The 17931-nt window shown below is 35.2% G+C and overlaps 1 protein-coding gene across 1 annotated transcript in view; it reads right to left on the bottom strand.

Annotated features, from left to right (window-relative positions):
- Positions 1–13078: 13078 nt before the first annotated feature.
- The window catches only part of SRFBP1 (serum response factor binding protein 1), a gene marked incomplete at its 5' end in the record, with an annotated part of 56032 nt that continues 51179 nt past the window's right edge, over positions 13079–17931 (bottom strand). The window contains one exon of the mRNA XM_084252405.1: positions 13079–13622. Coding sequence (XP_084108531.1) covers positions 13438–13622 — 185 coding nt within the window. The 3' untranslated portion in view covers positions 13079–13437. The remainder of the gene's footprint in view (positions 13623–17931) is intronic.

The following is a 17931-nucleotide window of genomic DNA, read 5'->3' as shown; positions in this document are numbered from 1 at the left end:
TTTAAACTTGTACCTGATTAGCCTAGTTACTTAACGTGAGACAACAAATAAGCCTTAAAATGTAGGCAAGTGTTTTGGGACAGACAGTTCAAAAATTAACCCACAAAAACAATTTACCTGTAAGAGAACCTTATAGGTACAACAGATGTAGACTTGGGGCTGGCAGTTTGGATATGAGTTGCGGAACTTTAGTATATTGGAAAGCATAAACTTCCTGTTTCACTTGCCTACTCAAGGTAAAGTATCTGGATATGCTTTTGTTATTAATGCAAAAAGATGATTTCCTCTGTCTCATCATTTCTCAGTGTTTCAAGCAATGGTTAGCTCAGCAATCAAAGACGGGGGAGGGCATTTCTTTCCTTTTCATCAGAAAACTTGACTGCCTTGTGTTTCCCATTTATTAGTACTTCTAATCCTTGCCATAGATGTTAGCAGAGGATTATTACATATTGAATAAACTACTTGCATCACAGTAATTTGCAGCCAAAATTTTTAGAAGCCCTTGTTCCATACCCCTTTTTAATGTAAGCTAGTAAAATATCATTTATATAGAATTAGGGGAATGTTGACTTTCTGAAGGAAGTATTGAAGAATTCAAGTTTCACAAGTTACTCTATTCAAAAAGGATCCAAGAGCAAGGTTGGAAAGTTATCTTTGTGGCAAAGACTCAAAACATATTACCACACGAAAGATTTTGAAGAACCCTGCAGTAAAGAAACCACTTTATTGTTGAGTGAGTCTCAAATTTGTTTTGCCACAGAAGTCTTTTATTTTAATAGTACTTAACCTGTAAGACTTGTTTCTTGGAAAACTCTTGGATATGTTGTATTACGCATTAGTTCATAAAAACGAGACCATATGCAAATTTCTTACAACAAATACATGATAGTGGCAGCATTTGGGACACAGGATTACCTGGAAACCTACCAATTTTACTGCAGGCCTTGCTTCCTAAAGACTACATGATTAAATAGGACTCTTTCAATGGAAAGAATCAATTCAGTCTCTTAATCATGTTAGATTTTAGAAGGAAACCCAGGCCTTTCCATTTATCAGACAACTTTAATGTTTTAGGTGCTTCTTATTACCACCTTTCCTCTCCCAAATATTGTTTTTAAACTGAGGATGGACCAATTACTTAGTTCTGTTTTAGTGTATTCACTCATTCTCTTGATTTGCTTTCTCCATAAGAATGGACACTTTATTGCTTGCTTGCTTCTCCCTTGGGTACAAGGGAGAAAATGACATGAAACTATAACTCAGGTTTTGAAAGATCTAAGGGATGGCATTTCATACTCCAACAGGGTGATATGCCAATCCTGGACCACCTGTTGTGGGTATTATGACAAGTGCAGTTTAAGTTACGAGCCCTTCTTCAATAACCAAAGTCAAGGAAACAGAGTCAGGTAAGCGAACGGCTGTTCCCACCCAAATCACATACCTACATTTTGGCTGTATGTGTAGGTGTGAACGGAAAGAAAAATATTTTTACAGAGAAAGGAGTGAATTAATATACTGTCAAATACAAGACTACTGAGAGTCAGCAAACCACCCTACTTATATCCAGCAGGAAGAGTAATAAAATCATTTTCTTTATATTCAATTCATAATCTCCTTCCATTCTGCTCTCCCATTAGTTTTCTGTTAAGAGAACCCTCTTGACAGGGTGATCTCTTCCCCCAGAAAGAACTGCTTCCCCTCACCCTTTCAACACTATTCTTCCAAGATTGGCAGGCAAAACAGCTTGCCACATCCACCCTACCTTCCCTGTTTCATGAAGCGTTACTAGGGAATTTCTGGAGAGTTCATCTGTACAAGTGAAAGAATATTCCAGTCTTTTCCTATTTAGCCAAGCACACTGGAGTTGCAAAAAGGAGGATCAATCCAAAGAGAAAAAGGAAAAAGAAAATGACAAAGAGGCAGTCTTTTAAAGTTTTGCTCCAATTGCACTCATTCCCAACATCCCTCTGCTCTGCTAGTTTGTCTTTGACCATCAATGAAGGCGCCCTCTGGAAAGGGCATCACACTCTATTTCTACTACTTACATTGTGCTTTTAATAGACTTACATTTCCTGTAGAGTGAATACGGTTCAATGGCAGGGTAACGCGGGAGGGAGAGAAAACCTCAGGAAAAAATACAGCAAAATACCAGTGTTCTGGAAGGACTGCCATGATAATGATAGGCTTGGATGAGAGTAATAAATAGTCAGCTGTGCCCATCTCTCTCTGTTTTAGAGTTTACACCATTTGTTTTAATCCAGAGCATAGAAAACTTTACCCGTGATTGATGACTTGGGTAAGGAGGGAATGGTACAAAGACAAGACATTTCCCAGAGGCTTCTTGAACTCAGGTTCAAAAGCATCAGTGACTGGGTTAAATTTGCTTTGCAGATCAGAGATCTAAGGGGATGAGCTCCACGGGATGGACTACAAAACACACATGGTGTGACTTCTTTACTAATTCAGGCAACATGCTCTTTGGAAAAACCATATACCAAGCCAAGATTTTCTCCAAGGCCCAGTCTGACCAGAGGTGCCTTTCAGTCCATGGGGAGTTATCCTATTACTCTTCCACAGTTTGAGAAGGCTTATCAGGAGCAAGGCACATGTCGCCTTGTTCCCTGTCCCTTTCTTCCCAGTTTTCTCAGGGGAATACTTCTGAGTATCAGAGATGTGGAAAAAAACTTACATATTCTCCTTTTCTCTCTTCATGTACAGGATTTCACAATTTAGCTCCAGGGGTTCCTCTGGGATTCTCTCTCTCACGAATCAACAAGAAGCCCGAGAGAAGGCTTTATTCTCAAACACTGGTCTCCTTTGAATCTGCTAGGAAAAAACTCTTTAAGAGTTGGACTTTGTCCTACTAGAATATTTAGGATTGTCACTCAAAATCAGTATATCCGCCATGGTCAATAAAATCATTTAAGTTTGTTGTCATCAATATATAAAGCTCATTTCACTGAGGTAACTACCAAAGTAACAAAGAATTCCTTAATATCTTCAAATATCTTGTATTCAAATTTCACTTGTCTTATAACTTTTGTTTTCCCCCAAATTCGTTTCTTTGAATAAGGATCAAACAAGGTCTACAGAGAAAATTCAGCTATTGTTTTAAGTCTCTTTACTATTATACACACACACACAGAGACTTAAAATCCCTTTTTTTCTTTAGTGAATACTTATTATCTTATAGAATTTCCAAGTTCTGGATCTTGCAGATTGTATCCTGGTAGATCATTGAATACATTTTTCTTTTCCTTGTATTTCCTATAAAAAGTCAGAGTGAGAGGCTTACCAAGATTTAGGTTTGATTTGGGGTGGCAAGAAGACTTGCTCCAGGTGTGGCATGTCCTTCACGATGTTGCTATCTTTTTGTGATGTTCAGGATGATCAGTGGGTTAATGTTGTGAGTCTGAGTCATCCATTATAAAATTCCCCCTCATATTTTCACCTATTCATTTAGCAGCCACTAATGATCACTGCTTGATCCATCATCAAAACCTGATACTTTTTTAAAGAACTAAGATTGTTCAATAATGGCATATATGTTTCTGTATTTGATTCTAGCTATGTTTTATCCATTAACATATTTCATTAAATTAAATAACACTTAACATGAAACTTGATAATGGACCTTTATTTTCTTTTTAGTAAACTGAGATAGTTCTGGAATCTTATGAAAGACATTCAAGGTGCATGTGCTCTTTTACAAGAAAAGACAAAACATTGTTTTTGGAGCTCTGTGCATGTGTATATTTCCCCCCCATTGTTGTCAAGTGCAATTTTAACCTTACACAAATGATCTGTTGATTTGAAATATCATGAAAAATCTTTGACTGAGAACATTTTCAAAGAGGTTAGTTACTGGAAATCTGAGACAGCTAAGGACACTTGGCAAGGCAGTCATATTACATACTTCTAAATCTCTACACGGTATTTAGCTTTCTTCTTCAAGTTTTTCACTTTCAAATTTGGTTTCTCAATTTCCTGTGAACTAAATTTCAAGAACCCTAACTGACATGCAAAGCCTTCCTTTATCTGGTCCCAATTCCCCACTTCACGTTCTCCTCCAAACCAGACAGTCGTTTATTTCCTTAGAGCTCTTGTCTCCCGAGGGGTAAAGTGCTTGTCCTTTGACCACATAGGGCTTTGCCTCTCTAGCTATTAAGGTGTTTCTTTCTTTATAGATTCACATACATGCATTTTCTCTTTTAGATTCGAAGAGGAAAGCTTCAAGAAAGTTTTGTGGCTAACATCGACTTGCTTACTTTTTATAATAAATTAATACCCTAATTTCTTTTTGGTCATTTACCTCTTCCACATGGAATTATAAATCATGGTGCCCTACACCAAGCAATAGATGAATAGCTCCAGTTCGCATGTTAAATGAATTAAATGATGGTTTCTCCAAAAAAAAAATTTAATTATAAGCAATTGCAATTACTAAAACACAGATAATGGTTAGAAATGAGTAACTGGAAACCAGAGGAGTTTATCAAGAGCTTAATAGCGAATATGTACTGAATGCATGTCAAAGAGACCTACATGCTGTATGTGTAGAATCCTATTTGCAAATGTGGCAAGGTGAGATCTCAGTATTTGGTTGCATTCTGGATATTTTCATTCATCTTTCTAACTTACACTGGATTGGTCCTTTTTCTATTCCCAGTTCATTTTTACTCAGAGACAAAAATTCACAAAAGCCTCAGCTTTGAAGTGCCTCATGAGCTCTTATAGGTGTACCTACACAGCTGTTTTCACTCTCCTTCAATGAAACATAAAACTGGAATTGGGGGAAGAAAGAGAAAGATGGTAGTGTAGGAAATTAAACTGGAGAGGGAGATGGTCAGAAAGAGGAAGGACAAGAATTTCCAGATGTTCCGAGACCAGAGTGCAAAGTCCCCTGACTTTTAACTGAAAGATAACTTTCATTCAACAATCCGGACACTTGTGGGTACTTCTGAAAAAGGGTAAAAGAACATGGATACCTTATATGAAGATGAGGGAATAAATAATCAAATCAACCAAAACCCCTAGTGTAACAACGATCAGAGTGGAACTGAATAAAACAATGCGATATTGCTCTACAAGTGAGTCAGTCACAGACAAGAGAATGTTAGCTGTACCCATGAAACTTTGTATTTCTTTTCTTTCTAACTGCATTGGCTTCATCTTTAGAACAAAGTTGAGTGAAAACCTAGTAAAACCTCCATAAGACACCTTTGTTAAGTTTCTGATTCCCAACAGTTACACATTAAATGCAGTATCGACTATTAGTCTAAGATACTCATTTTCAAGTTCAAACACTATCCTTCTATTCCTAGATATTTATGTGCTGTGCTTAAAAATGAAGTGATTAATGAATCTCAAAATGTTTTACTGGGATTAAAAAAAAGATTGATTATTGATCTAACTAGAATTATATTTAATCAAATTCAGTTCCTAAAATTTAACCATGATAATGAGAGGCAACTTAAAAAATATAAAGAATTTGGTGTGTGGCCTTATGACATTTTCACATCCACATTTAGAAATGATCTGATTTCTGCCATCCCCCAAAATCTTCGTAGGTTTAGTGAAGATTACCCAAGTTTCAGAAAAATACAGATGGTATATAACACAGGTGTTAACAACATAGGCTGCCTAATTTTTTATATCCTGGCTTCACCCCCTAGCTCACTATGTGACCTTCAATAAATCACCTGACCAACAAAGATTAGAGTGATAGAACAGAATCTTATTAAGGTTGGCATGGTATAACTAACAAATGTAAGTTTCTTACTTCCTCCTATTATTAAAGCTGGGGCAAAAATAGGTAATTCAAAGCAGAAAAAAATATATTGTCACTCATCTATTCTTAAATTTATCAATATAAAGCTAAATCCTAAGAAAGACAATACCACTGACTAATATTTAGTAGCAGAGGAAAGGATGCTGAAAAGGAAGAATATTTTAACCTTATTATCACTCAGACTAGGCAGTAAATACTAAAGACCATGAACCAAATCTGCCACACTACTGGTTTTTGTAAAGTTTATGCTGATACAGAATGTACATTTGTTTATACATGGAGGCTGCTGATGCCATAACACTAGACAAGTAGATATCATAGAAACCTTATGGGCTGCAAATACTATTTACTGTCTTTTTTGTTACATAAAATGTTAACACAAACGTTGCCTAAAAATAAAGACAAAATGACTGACAGCAGATTTCTCAGTAGAAACAAAGTCAGAAAACAATGATTTTCATAGTAATGAAAAAAAAAATCACTACCAAGATTAATTGCACTGACAGCCTTTCATTTGAGAATGAAAATTAAAAAGACATTCTTATAACCAAAAACTAATTATTAACAGATATTCACTATAGGGTGTTGAAAATATATACTTAAGAAAGCAAAGAAATAATACCAGAAAGAATGGAGGCAAAGAAAAATTGACAAAACAAAGAAACCGGTAAACATGTAAGTAACCTACAATGAATGTATGAAGAAATAAAGTCTAAGTGAGAGATAAAATTAACAGACAGACCTGGGATGATACAAATGCATCCCAGATTAAAAAATGATGAAAGAATTATGAGGACTAAGTTATTTTTTGGTAGGTTAGTACAGTTACTGAAATTCAGATTTTAGGAAAATTTTACTTTAAAACCTGAAGGGTTTTAAAAGACCCTCTTTAAATTTTAAAGTGAATGTTCTCTTAAAATCTATGGCTGCACTGGTGATGAGTACGCTATAGTGACTACACCTGAAGGGGAAATCCTATGCTTCCAAATACTTAAAATGATGCAAACGAATAGTACTTCATTGGAAAATTTAAACAAACCAAATAAATAAATGGTATTAAAGAAATTACAAAATAGCAGAGGGAAAAAAACCAGAAACTGAATAAAGTAAAAAAAAAACCAGTAGCCTAGATATCACAATAAATCAGAATATGGCTAAGAAAGCATACAAAGAAAAGGGTGCATAATTACTTAGGAAAACCATTAACTCATCTAGAAATAAGTAAAAATACACTTCAGTAAGAAGTATAGATTATAGAGCTTGACATCATAAAACACCTTTCTAAATCTCAATTTCACATTTAAGAAGTATCAGAAGTATTTCCATTAAAGTTAGTAGCAGAGAAGGAGGTCTACTCTAATGCTATTATTTAATGCTGTAGTGGAATTAGTAGTCATTTTAATTATGTACAGGGAGTGACAAAAATTTAAAAAAGTAGATAAAATGGTCGTTATCTTAAGATGGTATCATTCTGAGCCTGGAAAATGCAAGACAAACAATGGAGCAACTATTAAAAACAGCGAGATTTTTATAAGGTGGCAGAGAAAATTATCAGTAAATCAGAGCAGCTGTCACATATACCACCAACAAGACAGAAGGTTAAAGATCAGACATCATTTGTAACATGAACAAAATAAAATATTCTGCTTAGGGGAAAAAAATGAAATCAATCAAAAGACAAATGACAAAATGGAAATTATCTGCAAATCTGGTAGCAGAGAAAGGACTTATTTTCTCTGATACGAAGAGTACCTACAAAGTAATAAAAAAATAATCTACAGCCCAAAATAAACATGGTCAAAAACAATTTATACAAATGAAAATATGAATGGCTGGGCTGATTGCTCTCACTTTAAATTTTTGAGTGTAAACTTCAAGTGGGTTCCTAATGCTGTTATCATACCATTTCTCATATCAGCTACTCTACTACACATCTTCTCCTTTATAATGACACATTACCTTCTCTCCCATCTCATTTTCTTACTGCTACTACCCAAGTCAAGCTACCCTATTTCTCAGGTAACTGGATTATTTTAATAACTTCCTAACCAGTAACTGAAACTATTCAACTACATGAATCATTGATAAACTGAAAAAAACTTGCATGTATGCAAACTGTTTACTCAAACATTTCTAGAACGTCTTTGGAAAGCAAATACTAAACTGAGCATCTACTATGTACCAGGTTCTGTCCAAGTTTGGAACACGGCAAAAAGGTAACAGTCTTTGCACTTGTAGAGGTTATATTACAGATGGGGAGACAGACAACCGTATAAACATACATGCGAGGTGATGAATGTCATAGAAGAAAATCGAGTAAGAAGCAGGGAATAGTCAGTGGAACTTTTCTAAGGTACGTGAGAGAATCTGTAAAGCAGAGGCTTGTAAAGCGGTCAGAGGGAGATTTGAAGATTTCAAAGTGATTATAAAATTGACAAAATTAATATAGATTCAAGCACTAGGCATTACTAATGCACTAAGATGCTTACATTTCTTTAAAAATTTGACAGGGTCTGAAAACCCCTCCTTTATCACCCTTCCTTTTATACCTGTGATAAAAAAAAGTTCACAACTAGTTCTTAATCTATTTCAGACATAAACTGAACTAGTTGCTGCTGGTATATATGAAGGCTCTGAACTTCTGTCTATGATAGAGAGCTAAGTTGAACACTGAATATTCATACCATGTTTAGTTTAAAAATAAACACAAATAACCCTCCTCCTTTCTTTGACCCTCTAAGTTTTGGCTGACTTCACTGAAAAACATCCTTTTAATTTTATCCTGAAAACAACATGGAGAATGACTTTCTTTCAAAACAAGTTTTTGCTTGAAGAGAAACACATGTTCAAAGTACAAACAACATTCCAGTATCCAACTCAGGGCTACTTAATTTCTGCATGTTGATATGATACTCAGGCTACTGAACATGTTCCTGAACATGTTCCTGTCCCCTACAATTCTATAATATAGGTTCATTTATGAACTCAGATCCATAATCAACTAAATAAGGGACAAAATATAAACCCTGTCTGAAATATAAATATTTCCCAGAAATTATAATTTCTGAAAGTAATCAAAATTAACGCCAATTAATTTTAAAAATAAAACTTACAAGCTAATTTTAAACTTATTTGTAAAGAAAAGACCTAAGAATAGCCAAGACAATTTTGAGAAAAGACCCAAGAGTAAACCAGACTCCTAAATAACTATACAAAATACAAAGGTAGAAAAATTTAAACTGTAATATTGGATCAGAGAAAGGTGGGAAGTACAGAGTCTAGGAACACTACCATGATCACATAGGGTGACATTTCAAATCAGTAGAGAAAGAGATACTGATAGACAAAAAAAGAGGGAGAGCGAGCGAGTGAGCGAGAGAAAAGATTGGCTATTAGTGGCCATTTGTTTTCAAGCAAAAAACCCAAAGACAACGAAAGCTACAGGATGGAAAAGGCAATCCTTCTAATCTCGAAAGACAAGAGATTTTGCACAAAGGTCTATTAGACTTCAGGTCCATCCAGCGGGACCTAGGAGAGTGGCATTTCTTCTTACACATGGTAGCTTCAAGGCATGGGGGCAAAGGAGAGAAAAAATAAGGCAGTCCTGAGAAGTACTTTGGAAAGAACTTTTGGGAGATGCCACTACCATATGAAACTGAAGAGACATCTTTCTCTCAAAAACAGTACTTCTCTGCTTGTTTGTAAGGCCCAACATAAGCTTCAGTGTTCTTCATTAAAAGTATTCTTGTTCTCCCAAACTTGTTCGGGGAAGAGGTGGGTTTCAAAACCTGTAAAAGTCCCCTGAGGATGACGCAATCTTCATCATTAATTTCAAATGTGATAAGACAAAAGATAACTTCTAAATAAACAGAACTGTCAAGCCAGATGAGGATATCTGGGCAACCTTGTCTTATAATGCTTTGTTGAAAACTGGACATTAATTAAACGAATATAATGTCACAATTCTGAAAAACAAACACTGAAGATGCAGCAGCACATAAAGAGGAAAGATAGTCCAGAGATCTATGAGCAATATGTATGAAGAATCGATAAAGATTAGGGGGAAAAAATATCAGAAAAGAGAAGGAACAATCCTAGTTCACATATCTCCAATATAGTTTGTATTCCCATCAGACAAAGCAGAAAGCTTTTCTCACAGAAAAGACATTAAGGAGAGTTCTTAGAATTATGATGCCTGAGCAGTGGGGCCAAATGAGCCCTGGATCAAGTTTTCCCAACCTTAGTGTTGACACTTTGGAGTTGGTAATTCTCTGCTGTAAATACTATAGAACGTTTACTGAGCATCCCAGGTTCACGGTCTCCAAATGCAGTGCCCCTGTCCCTAGTTGCTGACACCCAAAATGTCTCCAGATGTTGCCAAATGTACCCTAGGGGTAAAAACTGACCCAAGTTGAGAAACACTGTAAATAAAATCATTAAAAGAGCGAGTAATGTTTCATGTTTTGTAGGCTATAAAGAAAAATTATGAGCATGGTAAGGAGACAAAGGAGATATTACAGCAAAAGCAACAAAAATAATGGATTGTAGGGTTATACATAGAAGCAAAATGTATGTAAATAGTACAAAAACTTGGAACATAGTTTATATGTAAAGTGGCATGTATCTGTGGACTACGAAATAATGAAAAATGTATGTTATAACCTTGTAAGTCAATGAAAGATAAAATGAATAAAAATATTCACTTAATAAAACAATATATAAAATAGAGGACATAAAAATAGAATCAAAGAGGTATCCTGAGATCATACTGAAATAAATTTAAAAAATAAATAGGGAAGAGAGGAAAGCTTTTCCTTACTATAGTTAGGCACTAAATATACAATAAGATGAAAATATTTTACCAAATCACCATTTACAACTAAGATTGCAGTGGTTACAATCATAAAGAAGGATCATGAATGATAAAACTAGTAAGTGGCAGCTTCGGAATAGGATATACATACACAGACTCAAAGATAATGGTTATGATAAAAAGAAACCAATCACAGGTCCTATCAACATCATCACTTGATGCACTGGGATAAATACAACATCTCTCTTGTGACATTCCTGCCCCAAACACCTAACTTATATTTAATGATGACAACACTAGACAAATCCAAATAAAGGGACAATAAGAATGAAAATAAACTCTCCTGTGTTTTTTAAAAATATCAGTGTTATCACACACAAAGACAGACTCAGAAACTGTTCCCAACTAAGATATGCCCACTAAATGGAAGTTGACAACTGAGCTAAAGGCACGGACTTTCGTCTGGACTTTCTGCAGATGAAACTGTGACAAATGGCAACGTGAATATCTGATACCTGGAAAGAGACAGGAAGAGAGGAGATGGAGGAGGACACAGAGAGGTGGGAAGAGAGACAAAGGGAGAAAGAGGAAACAAAAGTGAAGGAAGAGGAGAAAGGGAGAATGTGAGTCAAGAATAAAAGTCGAAGCAGTAAAATGTTAGTATTTAGGAAATCTGGGTGAATTTGGGTGAAGCATATTGCAGAGCATAGATCTTGGTTTTGCCCAAAGTGAAGAACTACGGCCTCCTTGGTGGTACAGGGGTTAAAGACAATGCTAGCAAGCTATTAGCAGCCACTGCAACAAGAGCGGCCAGGGAACAAACCACATGGCGCAGCAAACCTCTCCCTTCTCGCCTGCTGCTCCCCTCAGCAGTGTATTTCAGTAGATCTGCCTGTTCTGCTTCCCACTGTCTCTGGTGAATCCTCTCACTCCCCACACCTCTGGCCTACACCACAGTTCTTTTATGCATATATATTTATAAAAAATTCTTTCATCCTTTGATTTTTGGAGGTAATCTATGTAATACCTGGTAAGCGTTTTTTTTTTAGGGCGCGTTATACCAAAAATGATGAATCACGTTATTTAGGATGGGGGTTTTGGGTTAGGTGTTATCAGCCCATCTGTAACAAACACGTGGACAATCGAGAAAACCTATATAACAAAGTCCCAATAAAATTTCTGGACATTGAAGCTTTAGTGAGTATTTCAGATTGACAACACTCCATGCAAACTGATGTCAGGATGGTAATGACCTTTTGCATTCAAGGTCCTCTAAGGTTCTGCCCATCGCTTTCTTTAGCCAGTTATAATTTATACCCTTTCTCTGTAATAAACTGCAACCATGAATATAATAGGTTTCAGTGACTTCTGTGACTTTTTCCCAGCAAATTTTTGAAGTTGAGGGTATTTAGGATGTCCCACCCCAGTCCCCACCACAACAAACCTGCAGTTGGTGTAGAAGTCAGAGTGTGCTCATGTGGATTCTTCCCTCTAACGTTATGGCTGGCTGTACCTCCTTGCAGTTGGGGTTAAGAAGTCGTGGGTACTCTTGACAGTATGGAAGACAGTGCCCTCAACCTTGCAGTTTGGCTAAACCTAAGTAGGCATAGAGATATTTTTCTTTCACTTTTCCTGTAATAATACTTCATAACTAAAATTCCAATTTTTCTTAAGCAAAACTGCAGAATAACAATTTTAAAGTACAAAAAACCTTACACTCAACAAATTTTTTACTGCATAACTCTTGAAGTCCATTATTCTAGATATCTAAATTCTTAGCTCTTGAAAAGGACAGAAATGACTCTTCAGAGCTTGTGGAGTTCTGCTAACCAGAGATTCCTTCATTAAAATCATCAATGTATAGAAAACAGAGATTTAGCTAACATTACTCAGCTTTCAATTCACCCAGAGTAGCAAAAATCGAAACATTTAAAGAATTTTTTAAAATCATGTTTTCCTTTTAGTAACTGTATTATGATATACAAAGCAGTCCCTGCTTGAGCAAGTCAGCTCATAACTTCTATGCTAGGGGAGCAGAGCTATCAGTGAATGTGTTCTTTCAGTCATACCTCCTTTAGAATTTTTTCATATAAGCTCCAAGTTTTGATTCCTCAAAAACTGTTTCTGTGAGACACCTGGTCAAATAATTCGCTGTTACACATTCTGGATTAAATGGAAATATTTATATGCAATGAAATGGAAAATCGATTTTTGGTTGTGATGCTACATGTACACTACCTAAGTAATTGCAATCTAATTCAGAAATCCACAGTTGTCTTGGGAAACTATTTAGAATTACCAAAAAGTATATTATCACAACTAAGTAACACTATAATAAAAATATTTTTGTATAATTTATTTTCTATATACTCATAATAAAAGTTACTATGTCAGTTTTGCTAAAAAGAAAAATATTTAAGCAAAACTGATCTATTTTAAATAGCTACAATTCCTCATACTTGTCCATTATTATTCTTAAAACATCTCAATATTTATTTTCAAGGCAAAGAAATACATGTTATCCAGTGAAATACACTTTATGATAATCACAAATAAGAAAATCTTAGATAACTATAATCTCAACATTTTTTATAGAGAGAATAGTCTGGGGCATATCAAAAAAATCAATTTATGGATGTACCTGCTTTATGGGAGGTTTATATAAATATAACTTTGACACACTAAAAAGAAAGAAAAACAAAACAAAACAAAACAAAACTTAATTTATTCTATAATCCCTCCAAAGAGAATTGTTCAAATACAAGTTTAAATAATAGACTGGTAAAAAGAAAAATCATTTTTAGATGAAAAAGTTCATGAAAAGAGGTTCTAATCAATCATCAAAGGTAATCTTTTTTCCCTGAAACACAGCAATTTTAGATTGCTGTTCTTTTCGCCTTCTGCTTGCTTCCCATGAAGGATGAAGAGGCAGCTGTGAGCTCTGTTTTGTATTTTCAAATCGTCTTTGAGCACTCTTATCAAGGTGATTCTTGACTTGAGATTCATTTTGCTGAAAACCTGGAAGAAAAGAAAAATAATGACAACTATACACTTAAGCAGCATACAAAAAAAAAATATATCCCACCTTCTCAAATCAGTATTTAAGGAGAAATTAAGTTTTCCTCAGCTCACCATTTAAAACTGAAGTATAACAAGGAACAGTTTGGAATTAAAACACATGTGTATGTGAGTCTACAATTCTGGCACATACTAATTAGAATGACCTTTCTAATCCTTTCAAGTAGCTGTTAAGAACATGTCTCTTAATATATGCTATGTTGCCTTATTTACACTGACATCAATTAAAAAAACAGTATGGACAACATGGAAGGGAAAAAAAAGAACATTTTATATTTTCAAAGGAATGTCACTAATTTATATCTGTGTTTGGAGCAGATCCGGTCAGAAAATTCACGTCACAACTAAGGAACTGGATCTGACAAAGCTGATGGAAGAGATTATCTTTCTGACCATGAAGGCATCAAACTAGAAATAAACCATAAAAAGAAGGCAAGGAACTTTCCTACCTCATGGAGATTAAAAACCACACTACTGGAAGACCATTGGACTAATGAGGAGATCAAAGAAGAAATTAAAAAAATTTTTTGAATTGAACGACAAGGAGGACACCAATATCCTAAATGTATGGGATGCAGCAAAAGCAGTAATAAGAGGAAAATATATAGCAATAGAAGCTCACATCAAGAAACAAGAAAGAACGCAAAGAAACAACCTAATCTCGAAGCTCAAAGATCTAGAAAAAGAACAACAAAAAAACCCCAAAACCAGTAGAAGAAAAGAAATAATAAAAACCAAAGCAGAAATAAATGAAATTGAAACTAAAAAAACAATCCAAAAGATCAATGAAACCAAGAGCTGGTTCTTTGAAAAAATCAATAAAATAGACAAACCCCTAGCCAGGCTCACAAAGGAAAAAAGGGAGAAAGCACAAATAAACAGGATCATCAATGAAAGAGGAGAAATCACAACGGACACAGCAGAAATCAAAAGAATAATCAGTAACTACTATGAACAGTTATATGGAAACAAGTTTAACAATCTAGAGGAGATGGACAAATTCCTACAACTCTACAATCACCCAAAGCTAGATAAAGAAGAAATAGAACACCTAAACAGACCAATTACAATTAGCGAAATTGAAATGGTAATCAAAAACCTCCCCAAAAACAAAAGCCCAGGACCTGATGGATTTACAAATGAATTCTACCAAACATTCAGAGACGAATTAGTGCCTATCCTTCACAAACTCTTCCAAAAAATTGAGAAGGAAGGGACAATACCAAACACGTTCTATGAAGCCAACATTACACTAATACCAAAACCGAACAAGGACAACACAAAAAAGGAAAACTACAGGCCAATCTCCCTAATGAACACTGATGCAAAAATCCTCAATAAAATTTTAGCTATCAGAATCCAACAATGTATCCATAAGATAATTCACCACGACCAAGTTGGATTCATTCCAGGGGCACAAGGATGGTTTAACATCCGAAAATCAATCAACGTTATCCAACACATCAACAAAAAGAAATATAAAAACCATATGATAATATCAATAGATGCTGAGAAAGCTTTCGACAAAGTGCAACACCCATTCATGATAAAAGCCCTTGAAATTCTTGGGATACAAGGAACATACCTCAACATCATAAAGGCCATCTATGACAAGCCAACAGCCAGTATCATTCTCAATGGTGAAAAGCTGAAAGCAATTCCATTAAGATCTGGAACAAGACAAGGATGTCCACTCTCACCATTGCTTTTCAATATAATACTGGAAGTCCTAGCCAGGGCAATAAGACAAGAGAAAGACATCCAAGGAATCCAAATAGGAAAAGAAGAAGTCAAACTATCACTATTTGCAGACGATATGATATTATACATAGAGAACCCCAAAAACTCCACAGAAAAGATAATTCAACTCATCAATCAGTTCAGTAAAGTGGCAGGATACAAAATCAACACGCAAAAGTCAGTAGCCTTCCTATACACAAACAATAAATCTGAAGAAGAAGAAATCAAAAAGACCATCCCTTTTGTTATTGAAACAAAAAAAATCAAATATTTGGGAATAAATCTAACAAAAGAGGTAAAGGACCTATACAAAGAAAACTATAAAACACTGTTAAAAGAAATAGAAGAAGACACAAAGAAATGGAGAGACATCCCCTGCTCGTGGATTGGAAGAATAAACATTATTAAAATGGCCATCCTTCCAAAAGCAATATACAGATTCAATGCTATTCCAATCAAAATTTCAATGTCATTCTTCAAAGAAATAGAACAATTATTGATGAAATTCATATGGAATCACAAAAAACCCCGAATAGCCAAAGCTCTCCTGAAAAAAAAAGAAGGGAATGGAGGCATCAGACTCCCAGACTTCAAACTATACTACAAAGCCATAATCATCAAAACTGCATGGTATTGGAACAAGAACAGACATACAGACCAATGGAATCGAATAGAAAATCCAGAAATAAACCCACAGATTTATGGTCAACTAATCTTTGACAAAGGAGCAAAGAATATGCATTGGAGCAAAGAAAGTTTGTTCAATAAATGGTGCTGGGAAAACTGGGTCGCTACATGCAAAAGAATGAAGCTTGACCACCACCTCACACCATACACAAAAATCAACTCAAAATGGATTAAAGAACTAGACATAAGACCTGAAACCATAAAATATATAGAAGGAAATATAGGCGAAACACTACGTGATTTGCACATCAAAGACATCTTTACAGACACATCACCCAAAGCAGTGATAGTGAAGGCAAAGATAAACAGCTGGGACTATATCAAATTAAAGAGCTTTTGCACAGCAAAAGAGACAATAACAAAAACAAAGAGAAACCCCACCAACTGGGAGAACATTTTTGCACCCAACACTAATGATAAAGGACTGATCACAAAAATCTGCAAAGAGCTGATGAGACTCAACAACAACAAAGAAAATAATCCAGTCAAAAAATGGGCAGAAGAGCTTAAAAGAAACTTCTCTGAAGAGGAAATGCAAATGGCCAACAGGCATATGAAAAAATGTTCAACATCACTTGTCATCAGGGAAATGCAAATCAAAACTACCATGAGATACCATCTTACACCAGTGAGAATGGCACATATTAAAAAAAACTAGCAACAACAAATGTTGGCGAGGGTGTGGAGAAAAAGGAACTCTTCTGCACTGTTGGTGGGAGTGCAAACTGGTCCAACCACTGTGGAAAGCTGTGTGGAGATTTCTGGACCTACTAAACATAGAGCTTCCATATGATCCAGCAATTCCATTCCTAGGTATTTACCCAAAGGACACAGAAACATCAATTCCAAAGAACACCTGCACCCCTATGTTTATAGCAGCACTGTTTACAATAGCTAAGCTTTGGAAACAGCCCAAATGCCCAAAAATAGATGACTGGATCAAGAAGATGTGGTACATATATACCATGGAATATTACTCAGCATTCAAAAAAGATAAACACATGCAATTTGCTGCAACATGGATGGCGCTGGAAGGGATCATGCTCAGCGAAATAAGCCAAAAAGAAAAAGAAAAATACCGGATGGTCTCACTCATAGCAGGAATCTAGAAAACTTAAATAAGGGACCAGGAAAATGAATAACTATAAGAAAGTGAAAATCAAAATCAACAAAAAACTATGAACCAGAGACACTTTTAGGGGGGCGGTGGCGGGAGGGGAGGGATTGGGTCAGAATGGGGGGCTGCAATTGTATGGGGAATATAACAATAAAATTTATAAAAAAATAAATAAATAAATAAATAAATAAGGGCTATTAATTCCACTCAAAATGATTTCAAGGTTAATTACTAAATCTATTGAAATATAAAACAAATTTCTTTTACAGTTGTAAAGTAATTATCTATCGGATGGGTGGCAACCTGTATTCTAGTATGTATAGCCTGTTTTATACTACGAAGTATTTTAATTACATGATTTTTGAACAATAAAGAACTATTTGGGGGAGATATACTAGATTGAGAAAACATGAATAAATGCACATACATAGAATTGGAAAGAAAAAAGGGAGGAAGAAAACTTAATATGCATTTATTAATCAGTCTTAGGGGTATGCAATTTCACTGCTCTAAGTTAGACATTATTGTCAAAAGTCTTGTAAAGATCTCCCTAGGAAATAATGCCACAATATACACACAAGTGCATGTGATTTGGGGTAACATTTCCAAAACATTATTATACACAGATTTACAAAGTCCACATAGTTTTAGAATCACACATGCTCTAGAAACCTACATTATAATGTTCAGAGTGGCTTTAGTGAT

This window comes from Talpa europaea (genome assembly GCF_964194135.1).
Source record: "Talpa europaea genome assembly, chromosome: 13".
In the NCBI taxonomy this organism is placed as follows: domain Eukaryota; kingdom Metazoa; phylum Chordata; class Mammalia; order Eulipotyphla; family Talpidae; genus Talpa; species Talpa europaea.
Note: the sequence above shows the minus strand (reverse complement) of the source record. Positions and strands in the feature narration are given on the sequence as shown.